General features: G+C 39.1%; 1 protein-coding gene across 1 annotated transcript; it reads right to left on the bottom strand.

The window, feature by feature from the left end:
• Nucleotides 1-4,503: 4,503 nt before the first annotated feature.
• Nucleotides 4,504-21,932, bottom strand: LOC105854759 (uncharacterized protein C3orf20 homolog). The gene is made up of 7 exons (XM_012735235.1): nt 21,827-21,932; nt 19,458-19,592; nt 18,456-18,560; nt 13,317-13,476; nt 11,193-11,415; nt 7,768-8,053; nt 4,504-4,744 (listed from the first exon to the last, which is right to left on the bottom strand). The coding sequence occupies exons 1-7, from the start codon at nt 21,929-21,931 to the stop codon at nt 4,586-4,588; spliced, it is 1,173 nt and encodes a 390-aa protein (XP_012590689.1). The 5' UTR covers nt 21,932; the 3' UTR covers nt 4,504-4,585.
• Nucleotides 21,933-22,786: the final 854 nt, after the last annotated feature.

The raw sequence follows: 22,786 nt of genomic DNA, 5'->3' as shown, positions 1-22,786 counted from the left end.
ATGTAGAGCAATGTTTGTGTGAGTTTCAGAGAGTGAAGATTAAATCTCTATTGACAGGCAATCTGTTAGCATTTGTAATCCTTAAGAAACTGCCAATTCAGTGTTAGTGTGATTTAAAATATAAAAAGCTTTAATTGTTAAGAAAATCCAAAACCTTTATTAAGTGTAATGAAACATAATGTGCTAATGTATCAGTACTAATAGATTGGACCAGATAATAGCAAATAAAGCAAAGGAGAGGGGAGGCCTTTTAAATACGGGGGGAAAAATTTTGTGGGGTAATTTCTTAAATCAATAATTCTATTTTAGTCTTTTAACCCTGTTAAAAAGAATTTGGAGGATCTTCCCTGGTAGAGCCATGGGTTAGGACATAGCACTGCAAGCAAGCCACAGCCACTTCTGTGCAGGTTCTATCCCCGGCCCCAGATGTGACCACATGGCGCAGCAGACCTCTCCTGACCCACTGCTTCCCTCAGCAGTGAACTTCCTCAGTCTGCCTGTTCTGTTCCCCACTCTGTGTCTGGTGAATCCTCTCACTGCCCCTGCCCCTCTGGCCTGTACCCCAGTTCTGTATGCAGAAATAAATAAATATTTTTAAAAATTTTTTGGACAATAAAAACATTAACATGTTTTTATTGCTCAGTAGATAATGACAAGTCCCAATAATTTGAATCATTTGTCTTTTCATTTGGGGAAGGGACAGTGAAGGAAAACAAAAGATTACACCTCTCAGCTCACTTTCTCTCTGTCCTTTCAAAAGGGAAAATATATCATTCTCTCTTCTACTATTATCATTACACAACTCCGCCATTTCCACTCATCCCATCCTTTCTACATTTTTTGTTCTTGTTTATCTCTTCTCTGGAAGACACTGATTGTGTCAGAGGGCTAGAATAACATAAAGCCAAGACCTGGTCACTTGGAAACAACATTCCACAAAGATTATCTTGTTCTTCAGTACCCTGGCCAATGCATGAGGCACTAGCCTGTTTGTATAAGAATGAACACCTCCCTGGAGGAGTCAGTCCACCCCAGTGCGTCTCTGGAAACAGCTGAAGTGAGTTGTCAGTTGAGTTTTCACAAGGCTCTTTGCAAGTGTTTTGCCTTCAATGATCAGGAAAATGAAATGTAATTTATTATGGACAATCACATCCACTCTTCCTGTACCAGTTTGCCCAAGGAAACTCGGCTGAACATGGTAACATCAGAACAGAATTCCTCACATCCTATTTTTCCTTGCCAAATAAAGAAAACAGAACCACCTGCCAGAAAGAAAGCAGAGCTGATCTCCTCTGCCCTTCGACGCCATCTGGCTGTGGTCTTCCCGAGTTCTCCAGCCCAGGGACAAAGCCCATTTACTTCAGACGGGCAACACTGTCACCCAGTGGACAGAAAGCTAGGAGGGCTGAGACCTCACCTTGCTCCTGCCCAGACACAGCGAGGATTTGAATAGGAGCTTGTTTGTTTTAGATGGCCACAGTAGTCATTACTATTCTTTTACAGGGAACTGTGTGGAAAAAACAGTTTTCTCTCACAAATAAACACAACTGAGGGATGACATACATTTTGATTGTGATTGTGCTGGTGCTATTTTATTGTTTTAACTATCAGGTAGGGGGTTTAACCACCAATTTAACTTCCTAAATGTATGGGAAGCACGGATTATAAACCAACCAAGCATGTCTGCCGAGACTCCCAGGATCAAGTAGCCAGGTGGGGAGCAGGACTGGTATTTGATCACCTGCCAGTTCTGTGGGAAGACTTCCCTAGGGCAGAGTAAGACAAATTGTTCATTGTTCACAGGGACAGTGCATTTTGAAAACTGAGAACAGATGTTTTTGTGCCCATGTGGATTGAAACCTGAGGAAGTGATTCACTTTACTGTAATTAAATCAGTTAAAAGAAACTACTCTTGCTTTCTCTATGTGTTTCTCAGAAGACATGAACAGAGCAGCCTCTACCTCATCTCATTTTTCCTGAGTCCCTTTCTCTTAACTAGACTGTCCTCTAACACTTGTAAAAAGCTGATTTATTTTCACATTAAAGTAAGAGGCCTTTCTTGCTAAAGTATCTTTACATTTGTTGCTTCTTCCCAGTTATAATTCCTCAACAAGCTGAAGGTATTTATCTAGCATCACTTTACATTTTAAAAATGATTTGAAGGCACTCCCTGCTCAGACACCAGGGACCTGACCCACATGGCACAGCAGACCTCTCCTGTCTCAGCCGCTGTTCCCCTCAGCAGTGTGTTTCAGTTCATCTCCTGTTCTGCTTCCCACTCTGTCTTTGGTAAATTCTCTTACTCCCTGCAAGTCTGGCCTGTACCCCCAGTCCTTCTATGCATAAATAAATACATCTTTAAAATAAATAAATAAATCGCTATCTTTAAATCGTCTTTTGACCTACTGGGAGTGATGAACCTTCACCTATGGAAGCTCTTGGAATGTTAAGCAAAGTTTAACTTTCATTAAAACTTAGTTAAAAGCAACGTTTCCATTAGTTGTGAGAAAATATGGCTTTGAGTTCTACCCCCACCATATGCTAGCTCTTTGACTTTGAACAAATTACGTACTCTAAGTTTCATTTTCTGTCGCTATTTTCAGGGGTAATATTAACACCTAACCCCTGGATCACTGTGGGATTTAAGTAAGAAAATACAGATGAATAATTTAACACAAATGTCAACAAATATTAGCATTGGCATTAACATTCAATAACAGGAGTCTTATTATTCTTTAGTGCAATTTTTACAAAGGACCTCTAGCCTAGCAGATGAAATCACAGGTTTTTTTGTTTTGTTTTGTTTTGTTTTAGTTAAAAAGGTCCTGAGAAATCATCCATCCCAATGCTTCTCATTAAAATTATGAAGGGAAATTTAAAAAAGGTCATATCCTAACATAACCAGACAAAAGAATATTTATTTTATGAATCTTTTTAGATGAAATTTTACAGGTAAACCCAGCAGGTAGTGACAAAGCCCATCAGTTGTCTGGGGATAAGGCCAGAAGGACTGACCGCAAAAAGGCTAAAGGAAACTTGTGGGGATGATGGCAGTGATGTCTTTCTTGATTGTGAAAGTGGTCACACAGGATATATACATGTCAAAAATCATGGGCACTGTACACTTAACCTCACTGCATGATTTTATACTACATGTGAGAGATGTTATAACAAAGTTGGAGGAAAGAGAATATTAATGCTGGGTCTCATCCACAGAAATTCTAATTTAATTTCGGGAAGGTCCAGGAATCAATATTTTTTCATTTGCCTAAGGTATCAGCCAGGATTGAGAGGCCTAATCTAATCCAGTTTTCTCCTCTTGCAGGCGGACTGATCATTCCAGACCTTTAGAGGGATTGTGGCATGTGTGTGTGTCCTCAGCACTGATACAATACTTACACAGAACAGACATAAAATGAACCATTCGTTGAATTGAAAAATGGGTGGGAGTGCACACGTATTAAGTGTTCCTGATGTGCCAGGAATGAGGACAAACATTTTATGTACATATCTCACTGAATTTTCACATTTGGGGTAGGTTATGAAGGTGTCCAAATCAGACCATTCCAGGATTTTCAGAACTGGTCCCCAGACACTCCACTCTGGCATGTAGAGTATTTTGCACTAGAAATAATGAAATCCTTTGAGGCTAGGATGTTTCTTCCCTAAGTCTTTGCCTAAGAGCTTGGCCCTTCCCTAGCTGAGGGAGAGATGTTATGTGCTAAGTTTCTGCCCTTTATCTAATGGAAGTAATTACTGTTCCTCTTTTATGTCCTAGAGAAAGACTGTAGATTGGGTAGTATTATCTATTTTGCAGGTTTATCAGTGAACATGTCCTCTCTAAGAATCTCTTTACTTTCAATCTTTACTCTCAGAATAGAGTTGAGACAGCACCTTTCTCGTCCGCTGTGTGAAGTCTCCTCTCTCTCCTTGATGCCCCGGTCTCTAAATACAGCATAAATGCCCACTTCACTATTCTTCCAGAATTTACAACAATGTAAATTCTCCATATGTGTGTTACAGAATTGATTTTTCCCTCGCTAACCCATTTGATGCTGTTTTGATTACACATCCAGCCTAAGAAGAAGTAGAGGATAATTTATATTGCTCCCTGAGAGTTATCATTTCCCACTTTGTAAGGGAGAAAACAGACTGAGAGAGGCTTAATATTTGTCCAAGATCATACACAGCAATAGTAGAATAAAATTTGGACTCAAGTCTGCTTTCAAAGATCATGCTTTCTCTACCATAGAGATTGTCTCGTGGTGGTTATTCTATTTGTCGGCTAATAATGTATATTATCTGTCCCTCCCTCAATTAGGTTTTACATTTCTTAATGGCAAGAATGAAATTTTAATATTTATAATCTCATATGGTGAGATTTGGATGATTTGTTCTCTTCACCGTAGCAAACAATGAAATTTTTAACTTTTCTAGAGTAACCATAAAGATAACCCAACAGTTATAAGCTGTTCCAATCTGCAGTTCTAGGAAGACCTGTAGCCAAGGGGTGTTGTGACTGGATGTATTTCTGTATTCCTTCTAGCTTTGTGCACTCTTGAGTGATATTCACATCATCCAAGAATCATACCCAGCAGTTAAGAGTCCTATATCTCAAAGCACATACCAAAAATATCCCTGGAATGACATTGTGCCTTTGAACCAGAAGTGGACACTTGTTGCCAGTAAATTTAGATGCGTAGATGATGCTGTATTTGAGCAAGCGAAAGGAATCCGAGCGACTCTTTAAAAGAAAGAAAGAAAATATTGTAAAGACATTAAATCACAGGTAATGACTCTTTTCCTCCATTCAACAGTGTTTAGAATGGAACCAAAAATTCTTGAGTCTACTTCTGTCACCCCATCAGAAGTGCCTTTGTAAACTCACCAAACCCTTATCGCCAAAGCCTGGGGATAGTTGGAAGTTTCTCGTAGCACTTGGCTGCTTTATGGCATTTGAAAATTATTCAATGGCTCCTCCTTTTCAAACTCTCTTCTGGGCTTCTGTGGTCTCACTCTCTTCTGATGTCCTAGTTCTCTTCTAGATTCTGCCATGCACAACTGTCCCTCTACTTGACTTCTACATATCTGTTGTTCTGAAACCTCCCATCTTCCTTCCTGCCAGTGGTTCTCTTCACACTTGAATAACCCCCACCTTCCACTCATATTTCTGTCTGCCAAACGTCTCCCAAAGCTGGTGCTCTCCTCTGAGGTCTAGACCTGAGAACTGAATTGCCTACTTCTTGACTGTCTTCACTCCAAAGTTACACAAGTATCTCCAACTCAGCCTGTCCAATCTGAAATTTTCATCTTTGTCTTCAAACAGTCTCGGAGTGGAGTAAGGGTGGCTATCAGGTCTTTACTACTCTACCCACAAATTGATGGGGGTCTGTTTCCATTCCCCTTGAATCTGAGCTGGTCCTTTATTTTTTTTAAGTAACATAATACATCATTCTGTACATTTTTTTTTTCATCTTAGACCCCGTGGGTTTACCATCACCAAGTCACCCATGTGCCATCACCACAGTCCAGCGCACTTCCCTCCCCCCACTGTTTTTGATCCCATTCCCCAGTCTACCCCTATAAAATGTCTCTGCTATATGGCTGTTCATCATTATCATTATTTTCTCGCCTGGTCCATTATACTCCTGCTATGAGCGAAACCATCTGGTATTTTTCTTTTTCTTTCTGGCTTATCTCACTAAGCATGATCTTTTCCAGCTCCATCTATGTTGCTGCAAGAGACAATGTGTTTATTATTTTTTTTTTGGTTGCTGAGTAATATTCCATTGTGGATATGTACATCTTTTTAATCCAGGCATCTACTTTTGGGCATTTGGTGAGATGGCCCTTTCTTAACCTTTGACTGATATCATACTGGGTAAATTTTATTTTTTTTTAAGATTTATGCATGCAAGAGCTAGGGTGGAGGCCAGAGATCTGGAGAGTGGATGATTCACCAGAGACAGGGTAGGGAGCAGAACAGGCAGATGGACTGAAATACACTGCTGAGGGTAGTAGAGGGTGGGTCAGGAGAGGTCCGATGCACGATGTGGGTCAGCTCCCTGGCTGGGGATTGAACTCCTGCTACAGTGGCTGCAGATAGATTCATAGTGCTGAGGCTTAACCCCTTGTGCCACTAGGGAGGCCCTCTATGCTACTTTCTATAATGTTTGTATCAATTTACATTCACAACAGTTCCCTTTTCTATATATCCTCGGCAACACGTTTTTGTCTTTTGGATAATAGTCATTCTCATAGTTGTGATATCTCTTTTTTTTTTCTCAAGATTTATTTATTTATACATGCAGAATGGGGGTACAGGCCAGAGGTTTGTGGGGGGTAAGAGGACTCACCAGAGACAGAGCAGGGAGCAGAACAGGCAGATCCATGAAGTACACTGCTGAGGGGAGCAGCAGGTGGGTAGGAGAGGTCTGCCATGCCATGTGGGTTGCTCCCCTGGCTGGGGATCGAAATCCAGCTACAGTGGCTATGATACCTTCATAGTACTATCCTTTAACCCACTGAGCCACCAGGGAGGGGCCCATATCTCATTATCATGATGATTTTTCATGTTCCTATTGGCCATTTATATCTCTTTGCAGAAGTATCTATTTAGATTCTCTGGCATTTTTTCCTGTGGGTTTGTTGTTGTTGAGTCAGAAATTTGTTTATGAATCCTTTTACTTTTAAAGAGAGTTGATATACCTTATCAAATCTCTCAGACTACCATTAACCTCTCTCACTGCCGCTCCCTCAACATGCACCCCCAACCCTCATCTCCCAGATTCATCCTATTATCATGTATCCCTAAGCCTCCCAGCAGGCAATTTTCCAACATGCCTGCCAAAATGGAGTTTGGAGGAATTGCTCTCCACCCTGTTAATTCTTACTAAACCCTACAAGCCTCTTCTTGCCCAGCTGCTCTGTTCATACTTCTGATCCAACACGCATGTCAAATGTATGTTCTCTGGATTTTCTTTTCCTTGAGAAATGATCATAGTCTAATTCATTTTGTTTTAGCCTCCAGTTCCTTCAGGCTCTCTAGCATGTTGTAGGAGCTCAGTAAATATTATCTACATTAATGAATATATAGGTATTTGTTTCAAAAATACTTCCTGGAATGATTATCTAGTTATCACTAGCATTTTGGCATATTTCCTGATTTTATTTGGGGGGGGGGAGGTTGGTAAGTTTTTATTTTCCTTTCTTTTTTCTTTAACATTTTTCCTTTTTTACATGATTCTGCATAATTCCTCATTAGTAAAAGAGTCAGTCAAGGTCCCTTTTATCATCTGCACTGGCCCTTGCAATTCTTGCTGAGATATGTAACCCCTTCTATGTCACTTGCCCCCGTGTGCATAAGCCATGTTTCTGAAGTGCTGAATATGAACCATTCCCATCCCAATCCACTCACCTCATTTGATTCCTCCCTTACCCCCCTTAGTCACTGATTTTCCTGCTTCACATGGCTATGTATATAGCATAGGGTGCTTAAGAGCAAGCATCCTGGAGTAAGACTGCCCTGTCTCAAACGCCACCCCACCACTTCCTCATTGAGTCGCCTTGGACCAGTGACTCACTTCCCTGTGTCTCCGCTATGAGCCTGTGCTCAATGGACTCACATGCAGAATCAGCTATGAAAGAGTCTTTTGAAAATTAAAATGTGTCTGTGTGGGAATTCTTTATGAGGCCGAGGAAATGTCTTAAGCTGTAACATACATGTAAATGCACTCTACAATTCGTTTTCATCTACATGACACTCACCTGGGGGCAAGGCATGCTTCTAGTTCTATTCAGTTCCCTGTACACTTTGGTCACTTCTTTTATATCCTTGCCCCTTTCCTTCGCCGAGAACACATAGACAATAATGATCTGATCCACCGAGGACAACAAGGTGCTTATTAGGTAGTCGTACTCCAGGTCTGTCACTTCAGGGATGCTGTAAGCGCTACATCTGCACGTGTCGCCTTCTGTCCCACACAGGGCCCTCCTCAGTACCACAGGACAAACCAACTGGGAGGCATCCTTGCTCTTGATGGGGAGACGGCACCTAGAAATGTGGTGGTTAGAAATCATGTTTAAAGAACTGACAAGACAGAAAGCATATCACATTCAAAGTATCTAAGTTTTGACTGAAACTTTGTTCTGTTTCTCTGTACCCTTTTTTTAAAAAAAATTATTTATTCATTTATGCATACAGAACTGGGGTATAGGCCAGGGCTGCAAGGGCAGTGAGGAGATTCACCAGAGACAGAGTGGGGAGCAGAACAGGTATATTGACTGTGATACTCTGCTGGGGGTGGGGGGTTAGAGGAGGTCTGCTGCTCCATGTGGATTAGCTCCCTGGCTGGGAATCAAACTCGTGGTGAAGGGGCTTTAGCTTGGTGGTGCGGTGCTTTAACCCACTACGCCCCCAGGAAGGTCCCCTCTCTATATTCTTTTAACATATTATTCAGAAACTAAGGCAACTGGGCTGGGGGATAGAGAGGCAGGGTGGGAGTGGGGGAAGAATGGGCCTTGTGGAACATGGGGGGGGGATTATTTGGGCACTAGTGATGGACAGAGAGTGAAAATACACATTTGTAGAGGATTGAACCTATAAGTCCGAAGCAGACACAATGGCATAAACATACTTTACCTTAATAAACAAAATGTGAAAGACAAAAGAATACAATAAACATTAGAAAAGCATGCTCTCAGGCATGCATTCGTAAATAAATAAACAGTACCAAAGCGGCTACTTTGATAAAGCACTGAAATTTAATTCTAGACAGAATTTTATTTACCAACATCTAAAGTACTTTGTCAATAAACTTTAAAAAGTCCCATGTGAGCCCCCTCTACAGGCACCTGTGGCTCTGCCGCCAACATCTGTATGTGTTTGCTCAGAGGCTTCTTGATTCAAATGGTTACAAATAATCAGCCAGTTAGGAGGACACTAGGGAGCTACTTGCAATTTAACAAATGCAAGAAGAATGTATCATGGCCCAGCTGCAAGATTCTTATTTTATTCCCTCTTGCAGGTGGAAAATTGAGGTTGGGCAAATTCAGTAATTTCAAACAAAACTCACAAGTACAATAAAAATTATATAGCTGAAATTTGAACCCATGAGCATTTTTCAAAAATCATAATACAGGTTTTCATTGACTCCAAAGATGAAGTTTTTATAGCATGCTGCTGAGTTTATTTATGTCTATTAATAGATGGGATAAGCCATGTAACTCAATAACCATAGTGGAAATCAGAAAGTTAAATTAGGATCTGTCACATGTCACTCTCAATGTGTCTATAAATCTTTTTTTTTTTTTGTATTATAGTGTTGATATCTGTAATTTAGGGGTAAGTCCATGTTTCCACAAGACTTCTCTGATGGTTATGAGGCTTATAAAATCAAATATCATGAATTTTAATTATGTTTAAAAATTTTTTATGAAATATGGAAATTAATTAAGTTACTATAGACTGACATTCCTGAGTATCTAGAAGAGTATCTTTTATTATGATTAAATATTTGATGTTCATGGGCCTTCCCTGGTGGTGCAACAGGTTAAAGCAGAGCACTATGAAGCTATCACAGCCACTGCAGCATTACTTCGCTCCCCGGCCAGGGAGGTGACCCCTATGGCACAGCAGACCTCTCCTGACCCTCCTGCTGCTCCCCTCAGCAGTGCATTTAAGTATATCTGCCTGTTCTGCTCCCCACTCAGTCTCTGGTAAATCCTCTCTCTCTTTCTCTTTCTCTCTCTCTCTCTCTCACACACACACACACACACACACACACACACACACACACACACACATACCCAGCATCTCTGGCCTTTACCCCAGTTTTGTATGCATAAATAAATAAATCTTTTTAAAAAATATATTTGATGTTGGCTTCCTTTTCTTCAGTGTGAACCTCAACAACTTTACAGATGTGATAACTGCCCAGTTATGTTTGTTAAAGTCATGCTTTTCAAAATGTCTTGATGCCTCCCCTAGCATGAAAAGTATTTCTAAAAAAATGATATTATATAATATATCTTTATTTGTCAAAAGAAACTGGATATATGCAAATATAATACATTATTTCAGTACTTGCCTGAATGTCCCACTGGAGCCAGTTCAATGTCTTGTTTTCCAGCATAATGTTATTTTCTCTGTACAATGTTAGTGAATTTATATATAGGCCAACTTAGAAATGAACCTTCTTTTATGGAAACAGAGGCAAATAACTTTCAATAGAATATTGTTGCTCTGAGGTTGCACAGAAAAATTCCCAGAAGAAACTAATGAATGGCCTGGGCATAAATTCAGTATATATAAATGCAAATAAAAGTGATAAAGAAAAATTCAGAGTGGCTCTCTGTAAGTATTACTGAGAAGATTTGGTAAGCCTCCTAACTGAAAAAAAAAAGTTTCTATTTCAACCAGCCCACAGATCCACGTGTTAGGAGGCTAAACTGGTTTTGTTCTAACACACCCCCTACGGGTTCTCCTCCCCACAAAATTGCCTTTCTATGCTCATCAGATAAGTCAGGAACATCTATCATGATATACATTATGAAGTTAACATTACCAATGCAATCTTCAAAATTTAACTTTATTGAATAAAGTTGAGAAGAGCAGTATAAGCAGACCCAAAAAATGCATCTATCTGAACTCTAAAATTCGTGTAATCATAAATTTCAATAACTGTTTAGTATTCACATACAAAGATTAATGCACACACACAAAAAATACTGTTAGCATAGGAATATTTGGATATCTGGAAATACTGAAAGACAGGAACAGCTGCATAAAGGAAGACGCTACCATTTTACCTGTAGGTTCATTAACAAACTGATGGTGTTTCCACATAGGACAATTCTATTATTTTAAAGATTTAATTATTTATATGCAGAGAAGAACAGGGGTGTAGGCCAGAGTGTGTAAGGAATGAGAGGAGAGGCCCCCTCTTAGAGAGATCTTAAAAGCTTCAATCTAAGCATATACAATTTTCCAGACTTAGAAATTATTATTATTTTTTTTTTACAGATTACACTGAAGTGGCAACACCTTAGCCCAGCCTACTTAGAAAGAACTCGTGTTAACAACAATGTAAGTCCTTGCTCAGCAATTGTAGGTAGATGCGGTGAAACACTCATCCAAAACTCTTTCAAACATAAGCTGTGTGAGTTATTAAGACAAATGATGAGGTGCTTACCTAAAGGACGGCTTGGTGGCCGAGTTCTTCTGCTTGCGATGGTGAGGCGAAGGCTTAAAGGCTCCCTTCAGTTTTAGGAAGGTACTTCGATATCGAAGATACTCCTTAACCTCATCTTCCTTTGCACTTTGTTTCACAGGAAATTGTGCTGATGGGACTTTTTGTTTCCTGCCCAATTTCTGTAGAAACTTAGGCATTTTGCAAACATGCATTAACTCTATTCCTGAAATATAACAAAGTATACTTCACTGAAAACCCTAGTGGCCAAGGGGCTGTAGGCTGAGTTCTGTGGGTTACATTGGTTGCAATAATCTGGACATTGCTTCACTCATTTACAGAAATGGCTTTCTGTTGGTCTTGATTTTAAATGCACTTCTTGATCTGCACACAGGATACATTGTATGTGTGTATAAACAAGAGAAGTTTCCAGGCTGTTAACAAATTGAATCCATATGTTTGTGTTACCTATGGTAGATAGTGTGATAAGGATATAAAATACAATGTCCCATTAATGTAAGTACCCTCGTGAGGTAAGTGCTCCTATTTCTTTCACAGTTCTCCCAAGTAGAAAGAGGTGGAGCCAGGCTTTGAACAGGGCTACTTGTTGCTGAATACTATGCTTTGGACATGTTATAGACCAGTGCATCCTAATCTTTTTTCATCAAGTAGAAAATGGTAAATGTAAAGCCTTATACATGTAATAGACAACATGGCATATATATATGTATTTATATGTACATATATATACATATACACACATACATACATACACATATATACATATATATCTATGAAGCTGATGTATTTGCATGGCATACTTCTGTATTACTAGACTGCTTGCAAGTGGAATTAATTATCCCAAGGATTCAATTGCCCCACTCCAGCCAGACTGCCCTGAGGGCTGAGGATTTCCATCTTTTGGTTCCTGTATAAATTTTCTGTGGTCTGTCCTTTGGGAAATTTGTTACATACCATGGTGAGTAACAAATTACTTCCTCAAATGGATAAGCTTGCTGTTTGGATTTAGCATAAAGTCAATCTTCGTCATTCACAGATTCTGTATTTATGAATTTGCCTGCCCTCTAAATTTGTAACCCAAATCAATTTCTGCAGCACTTTCATGGTCATTTGCAGATGCATGCAGAGCAGTAAAATTTTAAGTTATGTCACACATGTTCCCAGTTGAGGTTAATCAAGGCAGTGCTTTTCTTTCTTGTTCCAACTCTTACACTATAAAAAAGTACCTGGGCTTCTTGCACTCTATTTAGTGTTTTGCACGCCTCTGTCCTTTCTGTTGGTGACTGGCTGTTTAAGATGGCCTACAAGGGTAGAAGTGAGTGCCAGTTCCTCTAGTGTTCCATAGTACAAGAAGGTGTGCTGTGCCTTGTGGGGAAAATGCACATGTGTTTAATGTGTGTACCCGTGTTTAAACAGTATTTAATACTTTGAGTTTGGGCACAGATTATAGTGCTTTTGGTCATGGGTGCAACATCTATAAACACACAAAAATAAAGTCAAATATTGATTGGTTGACAAAAATAATGTGATCAAAGGCTTACAGGAAACTCACCCTGTATTTCTCCAAGGAGCAAAGGTTAGGTATTTATTAATTCAGTATTTGCAGAGACTTTATAGATCTGTTACCATGAATAATAAAAACAACTATGCTATGTCACCAGTCAAGAACTGAAACATTGATAAGTTGATATTCTAGGAACATATTCCAATCTGAGGACATAAAACCCTTTCTAAAGATAGCAAATGTACAAAAGACATTAACAAGGATTGAGGGTTTTGGTGGGGAGGTGAAGGGTGGGTGGTTGAGGGGCAGTTTTCTTCTGATTCAAAAAATGAAAAGGAAAGAATCTCCTTTTATGAAGACACAAAAATGATCAACTAGATTCTTCTCTCCTAAGAGAAAGGAAATAAAATTGAAGTTAACTTCTTTGCTTTTCCTGCGATAGTCCATAGCAGGACTGTGAGAATCTGTATATGAAGAGCTTTACAGTTTACAAATTTACCACCTGGGGAACCTTAGAAGAAACAGGCATTTAAATGTTGGTCGTCTGAAACTCTGAACAATGAGAACAGGTTATGTTCAACACAATTGATTGCATAACTGACCCATTGCAAATCTGTAGTGATCCAGCCAATGAAGCAGGATGTGCTTGACCTTTCTCTGTAGTGTTCTTAATTTGATAAGTGATGAAATGTCATGCATAGGATTTATGTCCATTACTGTGTCAAATGAAGCAGTATCTTCTGGGCCTGTTAAAGTTGCAGGCTGAAAAACAGGAAAATTTAATGCAGGGAGAAATAAATTAGCTACTTAAGTTGAAATTGATTTTAGAATTGTGATGATTAGGTTTGTAGTACAAATATTTTTTTTTTTAAGATTTATTTATGCATACAAGATCTGGGGTATAGGCCGGAGGTATGGGAGGGAGGTAAGAAGATTCACCAGAGACAGAGTGGAGAGCAGAATAGGCAGATCTACTGAAACACACTGCTGACGAGCAGTGGGTAAGACAGGAGAGGTCTGCTGTGCTACGTGGGTCACCTCCCCAGCTGGGGATCAAACTAGTGCTGCAGTGGCTGCAGATAGCTTCATAGGACTGCAACTTAAACCCTTGAGCCACCAAGGAGGCCCCGTGAAAATGTTTTTTTGGTTTTTTTTTAATTTTAATTAAGTCAAGTTGATTTTTTTTTTTCTGTTTTCATTTGTGCTTTTGGGATTGTTTCTAAGAAACAATTTCCTAACCCAAGATCATAAAGATAGATAACTATATTTTATTCTAAGAGTTTTACAACTTTCATAGGTCTATAACATGAGGATTTTTTTGCATATGGATATCCAGTTTTCCCAGCATCATTGGCTGAAAAGGTTGTCTTTTAATTGAATTGGAAGCTAATGCTATTTTTTTTTATTAAGAGAAAATCTTATCTCCATCTCATATTTGCATAGAAGGAGGGCCCTTCACCTCACTCTTCAAGAAATCAATAATGTATATATATCTGGTTTCTTCTTGCGTCCCCTCACTTTTCACATGGGAGGATAGAACTGAGCTAATGGAAGAACAGACAATGGTTACTTAAAAAGACCGTAGTCTCCAAATGGCACCTTTTGAAAAAAAAAATTTAGGCAATTTTTATGATGAAAATGAGATAATTTTGGTAAAGCAGTATGAAAGAAAGACTGAAACACAAAAGGAAGGTTTTTTCATATTTCATAGCTTTCTATAAACATGCAAGGGATTTGGTGGTACTACTTTCCTTCAAAATTTAAAAATCATGAATATGAAAAAGGGGCACATTTTTACAGTGACACTATGATTGTAAACATATTCAATCAATTTCTAAATATAATAAAGAGCATTCTTTCTATTATTTTACACTAAACAAGTAAAGAATGCTCTCTAGCTTAAAACAACCTTAACAATGTAAGAATCAAAGATTATACAACTCTAGTTGAAAGGAGCTGCAGAGGTCTGAACCAGACAGTGGGATCTGTTTTCCTCCATCTGAAACAAAAACCAGCGAAAGATTTCTGATGAGGCATTGAGTGGGGGAGGTATGGAACATATTAGCTCCTCTAAAAGAAGCTAGCATGGCTAGTGGGGGGAAATAAATCTCAAGTCCACACACAAGAAATCCTATCACTTCAGTGGAAGCTTGCGAGGTTGTACCCACCCAGGCCAACCACAAAGCCAAAGCACAGAGCTGCTGTTCAGTCAGCCACTAGAAGGAGGAAGCTAGGAACCAATGTCGATGCACTACGGGGATCAGAAAGCAGCCTCAGTGCTCAGAAGTACTGTGGTTTGACCAAAGTCTAGGAAACTTTGAGAGCTAAGGTCTAAAACACAGGTTTGGTACATGCAGGCCCAGCCCTCTTCTCTCATATACTATAAATTCAAAGCATATGCAAACACCAGTAACACAAGAATCTTTATGTTCTCAGGTATCTGTTTCTCAACTTCTTGCAACCAGATTTCCACTTCAACCTGTCCCCTGAAGTGGCTCTTGCTAAGTCGTTGTTGATCCCCTACAGAGATAACCAAAAGGCTGCTTTTTATTTCTCATTTGTTTAATCTCACTGAAAAGCTCATGCTGTTACCATTTGAAACTCTCTTCAGTTTGTGTGTTATTATTACTAATGCAGGAAATAGAACCTCTCTAGTTGTAAGCACCTAATTATAAACCCACTAAAAGCAGGAGAGACAATCTCCAGCTGCTCGCTTAACACCAAACTGGCCATCCAGGGTTGCTGCTGCCTCTGGCATAGACAGAAGATCGTGGTCAAGGAACAGCTTCCAGAGCTGTTGCAAAGAGTCCATTGAAGGTGTGACTTTGGAATCAGGAAGTCCCTACAATCGCATCTCCGTATCCAGGACGTTAGTGACCGGAAATGGGGCTCTGGCAAACCCAACTTACCCATAAGCTTGTTTGCTACAGCAAAAATTTGGTTTTCCATTATTCCCATGTCTCAAATCTCATATTAATGCATCTACACAGTAGGCCTTAAGGGGCATCCGGAAATCCATCTTCAGAGGGATGTAGAAATAGGTTTCAGCTTTCCACCCCAGCATATGGAAGAAGGGGGGAAAGACCTGGAGCCCTCTATGATCCCCAAGGTGACTCCTCTTATCTCTCTACCCTTAAATATTATTTTTCTTGACCCTCTTTTCTCATTCTATCTACTTTTATGTAAGCCTCTGGAATTGGTTCTTCACTTCAACATACAGATCAGAGAACTGCCCTATAGACTCTGCCTCTTAATTAACTTGTGGCTTGCATCTATTTTCCATGCTCACTACATTACTCTAGCTCAGAATATCTTGGCTACATAAGTCCAATAATCTTATGATTGATCTCCTCACACTACATGCCGACTATTTCCTCAAGGATAATTGATAATGAACATTTCTCAACTAGAGTGAAGACATCTTTTGAGGGGGACATTCAGAGCTATGAGTGAAACTTTTGATAGCATAACAGGTGTTTGGGCAGGAATACATTCTGTTACATGCTATATGGTCCTGTATAACTAAAATTATCCTAAGTGCCATTATATTCAGAATTTCATGGGCCACTAATTCTTTTTTTAAAATGTTGGGAATAATAAAATAAAATAAAATTTTAAAATGTTGGGAACCAAAAAAAAGGGTCAGTTTCTAAATTCACAAAAGCCAGTATATCAACTTATAAACATCTTAGCCAATATTGTTTTCTTAGCCAATATTGTTTTATAAAAGAAGATACATAGGCCCTCCCTGGTGGCGCAGCGGGTTAAAGCACAGCACTGAGAATCTGAAGCCACTTCCGCGTGAGTTCGATTCCCGCCTGCCGCGTGGGCGGGCACATGGTGAGCCAGGCCTCTCCTGACCCGCCCGCTGCTTCCCTCAGCAGTGTACTTCGTTGATCTGCCTGTTCTGCTCCCCACTCTGTCTCTGGTGAAGCCTCTCACCGCCCCTGAGCCTCTGGCCTGTACCCCAGTTCTGTATGAATAAATAAATAAATCTTTAAAAAAAAAAAAAAAAGAAGATACATAGTTCTCCCCACACCAGCATCCTTAATATTCTTAGTAACTTAATGCATAACTAAAGGTCAGAAACAATCCAGTGTCAACAACTGGTGAATATAGAAACAAAGCGTGGTATAACCATCCAAGAGAATGCTACTCACTCACAGAAAGGAACAAATTACAAACATAGGCAATGACATGGATGAACCTCAAATAACATCCTAATGAGCAGCTATATTTGTATGTAAATTATGCTGACCCAGGCAGAAATCAGTGCTGCCTTCTGTGAATGATTCTACTTATGTGAATATTAGAAATACAAATCTAGCAATAGTGACAGAACACAATGTTTGTTTGGGATCAGTGCAGGGGATATGGACTTTAAAGTGGCATAGAAATTACCTCTATCTTGACTGTTATATAGATGCACACATTTGCTGGGATTCATCAAGACAAATTCATCACTTAAAATGGATACATATTTACTACAGAAAAATTATAATTTAATAAATTTGATCTTTTAAAATTTAAATATACTGCTTTATATCCATTCAGATGACTAATATAAAAATCAATAAAGGGACCCTCCCTGGTGGCACAGCGGGTCAAAGCACAGCACTAAGAAGCTAAAGCCACTTCAGCCTGAATTTGATCCCCGCCCCCGAGGTGATCCACATGGCGTGGCAGACCTCTCTTGACCCGCCCACTGCTCCCCTCAGCAGTGTGCTTCTTCAGTTGGCCTGTTCTGCTCCCCACACTGTCTCTGGTGAAACCTCTCACCGCCCCTGCATCTCTGGCCTGTACTCCAGTTCTGTATGCAAAAAAAACAAAAACAAAAACAAGAAAGGAAAGTAACAGGTGAGGATATAGAGAAGTAGAACTCTTGTGCACTGCTGGTGGAAGCACAACATGGTTCAGCCGTTAGGGAAAAGAGTATGGTTTTCCTCAGACAATTAAAAAATTTAAATATTTTTAAAAAAATTTTAAAAAAGAACTACATTATGATCTAGCAAGTCCATTCTGGGAATAGATCCAAGATAATTGAAGCAGGATTTCTAGGAGATATTTGTACACCCAGGTTCATTGCAACATTAACCACAATAGCAAAAAAATCTGAGTTCATCAACAGAGGAAAAGACAAACAAAATGTGGCATGTATGTCTATACAATATATATTGTATGTGTGTATTGTATACAATGTATACAATGTATATATAGTGTATGTATATGGGATAGAATATTATTCGACTTTAATAACACATGATAGATGACACAAATGGATGGACTTTGAAGACATTATGCTAAGTGAAGTTCGTCCTTTACAGGACAAATACTGTATGATTCCACCTATATGTGATCCTGGAATAGTCAAATTCATAGAGATAGAAAGTAGAACAGCAGTTGTCAGAGATTAGAAGAAAGGGGAATTGAGAACCATTGTTTAACTGGTATAGAGTTTTAATTATGCAAGATGAAAGCGTTCTGGAGAGGGAAAGTGGTGATGAATATACAACAATGTGAAGGTATGTAAGGCACTGAACTGTACACTTAAAAATGCTCAAGATTTAAAAGCAAGTTAATGTAAACAAATGTTTCTAATAATTATAATAAAAGGACAATGGTTCGGTACCTTGACTCTCTAACGTATGTCTTTGTGCGACGAGAAAAAGAATTTTAATATCACATGGAAATCAAGACACATATTGGCAGCAATAACAAAGCAGCACCAATGTCACACTTACATTTTTGTCCTGGATTGTGGATTTCACTTGCTTGTACTTTATTTTGTAGTAGTTCTTGCACAACTCTTTGAATTCTTTGGTGATGGAATTGACATCAGGGAATGACTAAGAGAAATTGTAAGCTCTTTTCAGTTGATATGATTCATAAAAATCCAAGGAAGCAAGATAGTTTGGTATAATAGCACTACTTGTGGCAAAAAAAAATTATATAGATTCAGCATCTGTGACATAACCATTGTAATTCTTAAGGTTGACAGAGTCTTGGTGCCTGTCCATAAAACTAAAGAGCTTTTACATGTACTCATAAACATTCTATAGTACATGTACCTTTCACTTAATTTTTTAATCTTTCAAAAGTTTGATCAAAATTAATCAAGCTAGCTCATAACTTTAAACACATGAAATTAGAGATACTAATATTTCACTGTCTTCACTTCTTGACAAACAAAAGATTTAGCCTCAAATTTCTCAAGAGATTTAGAGTAAGTGTGAAGTAATGTTTAAGAGAAATTATTCTGAGTCCGTTTAAAAAATTGTTCTAACAACATCAAGATTCTGAGGAACATTACTTAGACATTAATAAAAAAGTAACTTTAAATTGACTTAATGTCATTTTAGTTGAAAAGCAATAAGTTGAACCCCACACCACTTTTAAGAATTATAGATTATATAAATGCAAGTAATTCAATCAATTAGGACAGAGGAAATTAATTCTCCAAACTTAGGAATCATGGCCTTAGAAAACACTAGGTGTTCATTTTTTCTCCCAAATCTCTTTCTGAATTCTCCCAATTCTAAACTTTCCTCATTTCAAACTTAAAGTTATTTCTCAGTGAAGGTCAATAAACAACCATGGTCAGATTTTTAACTAGCCAAGATTCCATCAGTTATTGTAGCAATTCCCAGCAAATACTAAAAGATGAGAATCTACAGTCAAGATGGCTTCTGCTCTCATCTGCCCGGAGGAAGTGGTGTGCAGGAGATTAAAGAAACATCTCATACCGGCTCAGGGAGATGTGGAGGAAAAGACTTGCATTTTACAGGTGCCAGAGATAGCTTGAGACTTTGGAGATGCCATTTGTAGAGCAAGCTGATGGCAAGGAGCCCAGAAATCTTCACAGTAATAAACTTATTCACCTGGGGGCAACAGAAAGGACTGTCATTTCCTACACAGAATTCTCAGCTTATAATTCCGATGGCAATCACAGACATTTGTATGATGCGTGACAGGAAATTTGGAAGTGATATTCACAGACAGCTTCAGTCTAATTCCACTAAGTCAGGGTTAGGTTTTAGGTTTTGTGCTGCAAACATGGGGGCTGTTAGGACTTACTGAGGGAAGGAAGGAGTGAGGAGAAACTATTTCTATTAATGTAGTCATGTCTCATCAAGGACATCAGGTTATTTTAGACTGAGAAAATACTGGGTTGATTTTCACGTATTGCCAAGCCTAAAACAGACTTTCTTGTAAAATATGCTTGATAACATCTTATGCTCTTGATGTAGACAAAAGTCATTCGTGGCTGCCAAGTACTTAGAAATTTTACCAGTTTCGATGTTACTATGAAACTTATTAAAACTGGAGAGATTTTATAAATGAGCAGCTTCTTCAAGCTCTAGTGAACATCTGCATGTTTGTAACGTGTATCTAAAGCCTTGCTGTAGATAGTGAGTCCTAATTACATCAGATGCTGTAAGCATGGGAAGGATTTTTGTTTGGTTACAAGTTATATACCCCTTGTTTCCTGAAGGCAACCAGCTGAGGGAAACAGAACTGAATAATCTATTCTATTAGTGACCTTGTTTTTTTAGATGCAGGGCGAGGGAATCCTGATTTCTGAGTATCAAGAAATTTGCCCTATTTGGTTCTGTTTCTTTACTTCTTCTTACTTCCCTAACCCTCCAGAGCAAAGCTATACTTCTTTAAAAATAACCACCTTAATTGTCTGTGCAGGGCACTTGGCCATCACGGACACTTTCGGAAACTGCTCAGAAAAGAGACCCGAAGGTACTCTACACAGCAGCCTGTCCAGGGGAATATACGGTGAGTCATAAATACAAGGCACTTAAGTAACTTAAAATTTTCTAGTAATCCAGTTAACCATCTTTAAACAGATGTAATTAATTTTAAAAACATTTTATAATTAATTCTATCCAAATATTAACATTTCAACTTGTAGACAATGTTAAAATAAGCAGTGAACTGTTTTATACTTTCTTATTTTGGATTAAGTCTTTGAAAGCTTGTGTATATTTTATATATATCGCATATTTCAAAAGTTCATAACCAGAGTGTCTAGTGTCTGCCATACTGGGCCTTCCGTATAGGCTCCTGAGGGTGGCTTTGCAGTATGCCACCTACACAACCATGGGCTCCTGGCACAAGTTGCTGTACTCACCCAAGAAACAATTACATATGAATCGAGAAAATCAACCCCAGAGGTTATAGACAGGCAGTTTGGGAAGTGTTGGGTTTCTTCTTCTGAGTTTGAATTAGTTGCTGACGTTTAAATATCTGGATGTTTTCATACACAAAAGCTGACTTTACTTTAAAAAATTTGTAAACTAAAGCAAACCCAGGACTAGACCCCCATGTGGCAAGAGCCATCTGACCCTGAGTAAAGGCTGCCCCCTTCAGAGGGGACACACTTCTCATTTCACCCCAGTTTTCACTCTAACAAATTATCTGAATTCTGGATCCCTGATCCTGCAGAGATACACATTGATCTATTAAAAGAAAAATTCTGCAGAGTGAGAATGAGAAGACTTTCGTTTTGGACATGGTATACTTTCTTATTTAAAAAAATAATAATTTTTAATAGGTAAAAAGTGCTTTCCTGATGTTCATTTTTAAATTTACTGTTTAAACTAACTTGCTGCTTAGCAAAGCCACAGTCATCAAAAGCAACTAGGTTTATATTAGTGAAGTGAAGAACTGAAGCAAAGGTTTATTAAATCAGTGCAGTGGCATGGCAATCTAAATTGAGCACCAGTCCTCTCAATATTCTTTTCCCTTGATAATCCATTTTAAAAACTCAAAGTAAATTTATTATAAGAAATTATCATAGGAATTATAAATCAAGGCCCTCCCTGGTGGCACAGTGGGTTAAAGTGCAGCACTGCAAGCTGGCCACCGTAGCTTCAGCATGAGTTTGATTCCCCGCCCTGGAAGTGACCCACATGGCGAGGCAGACCTCTCCTGACCACCCGCTGCTCCCCTCAGCAGTGTACTTCATCAGTCGGTCTGTTCTCTCCCCACTCTGTCTCCGGTGAATCCTCTCACTGCCCCTGCACTTCTGGCCGGTACCCCAGTTCTTTATGCATAAATAAATAAATCTTTAAAAAAAGAATAAAAAGTTATAAAATAATACCCAAATCTCAACTGGATCTTGAAGCTTTCCCTTTGAAGGCCACATCCATTCCCTTACGATGTTTCCTTTTTTGCTGAACACAATGCCTCCATCCCGATTACACATCATTGATATCTGACTACCAAACAAAACAAAACATGAAACATGACTCAATTAGAACAAGAGAATTTCTTGAACTCATTGATTTGGCTGAGGACATGGAAATCACTGGGTCAGTCCTTACAATTCAGACTCCTTCTCACATTCCTGGCTGACCTGTCTCAAAGGGAGAGTTGGCAAATATCTGGTCAGCTGATCAAGATGTCCCTTTTCTGGGACACATCTCCTCCCATTACAGAGTCAAGGGTCTGGTCCATGCCTTGGTCATGGCTCACTTTGGACTGAACAGGAATGTGTTCCAAATGGATGCAGTCACATGTGTAAAAGGCCTTGGGGGAAAGAGATGGGCACAGTTCATTCAGGGTCTGAGAGAATGTCGACGTGGCTAAGTGTTCAGAGTGTTGCAGATTGGAGTAATTACAAACAAAAGGTAGAGAGGGTCATGTGTGCAGGGTCTCCCCATGACACATCGTGAATTTTAAGAGTGAAAAGTCACAGAAAGTTTTGATAACCAGGCCAGGAGGTAACATTACCAACTGGATTGTAAGAAACCAAAATAAATGCTAGTGACCAGCTAAAAGTTGTACCTAGTGGCCGGGAGAGAGGATGGCACATAGGACCAGCACAGGGATGAGAAAGAGGAAGACACATGTGTGGATTCAAGAACCATGTAGATTTAAACAGATGGAATGTGAGTGGTAAAGAACAGGAAGGCATCCACTTAATCTTCCCCATACTTTACGTGTCTATTAATGCAGTGTAACCTTTTATTAGCTTTTCTGAATCAGTAGCATCACTGTGTTCATACTTAAATACCTTTGTGTTTTCTCTCAGCATAGGACATGGCATAGAGAAGGGGCT

The sequence above is a fragment of the Condylura cristata genome, unplaced genomic scaffold (genome assembly GCF_000260355.1).
Source record: "Condylura cristata isolate star-nosed mole 26May11 unplaced genomic scaffold, ConCri1.0 scaffold00004, whole genome shotgun sequence".
In the NCBI taxonomy this organism is placed as follows: domain Eukaryota; kingdom Metazoa; phylum Chordata; class Mammalia; order Eulipotyphla; family Talpidae; genus Condylura; species Condylura cristata.
This window is presented reverse-complemented; position numbering and strand designations above follow the sequence as displayed.

Coding starts and splice junctions, on each gene's coding strand:
- LOC105854759 (XM_012735235.1), bottom strand. CDS start 21,931: ATGTGTAATCGGGATGGAGGCATTGTGTTCAGCAAAAAAGGAAACATC. Junction 18,561..19,457: donor CTCCACATCTCCCTGAGCCG/GTATGAGATGTT, acceptor AATTTCTCTTAG/TCATTCCCTGATGTCAATTC. Junction 4,745..7,767: donor GAAGCATGCCTTGCCCCCAG/GTGAGTGTCATG, acceptor TTTCTTTTAAAG/AGTCGCTCGGATTCCTTTCG.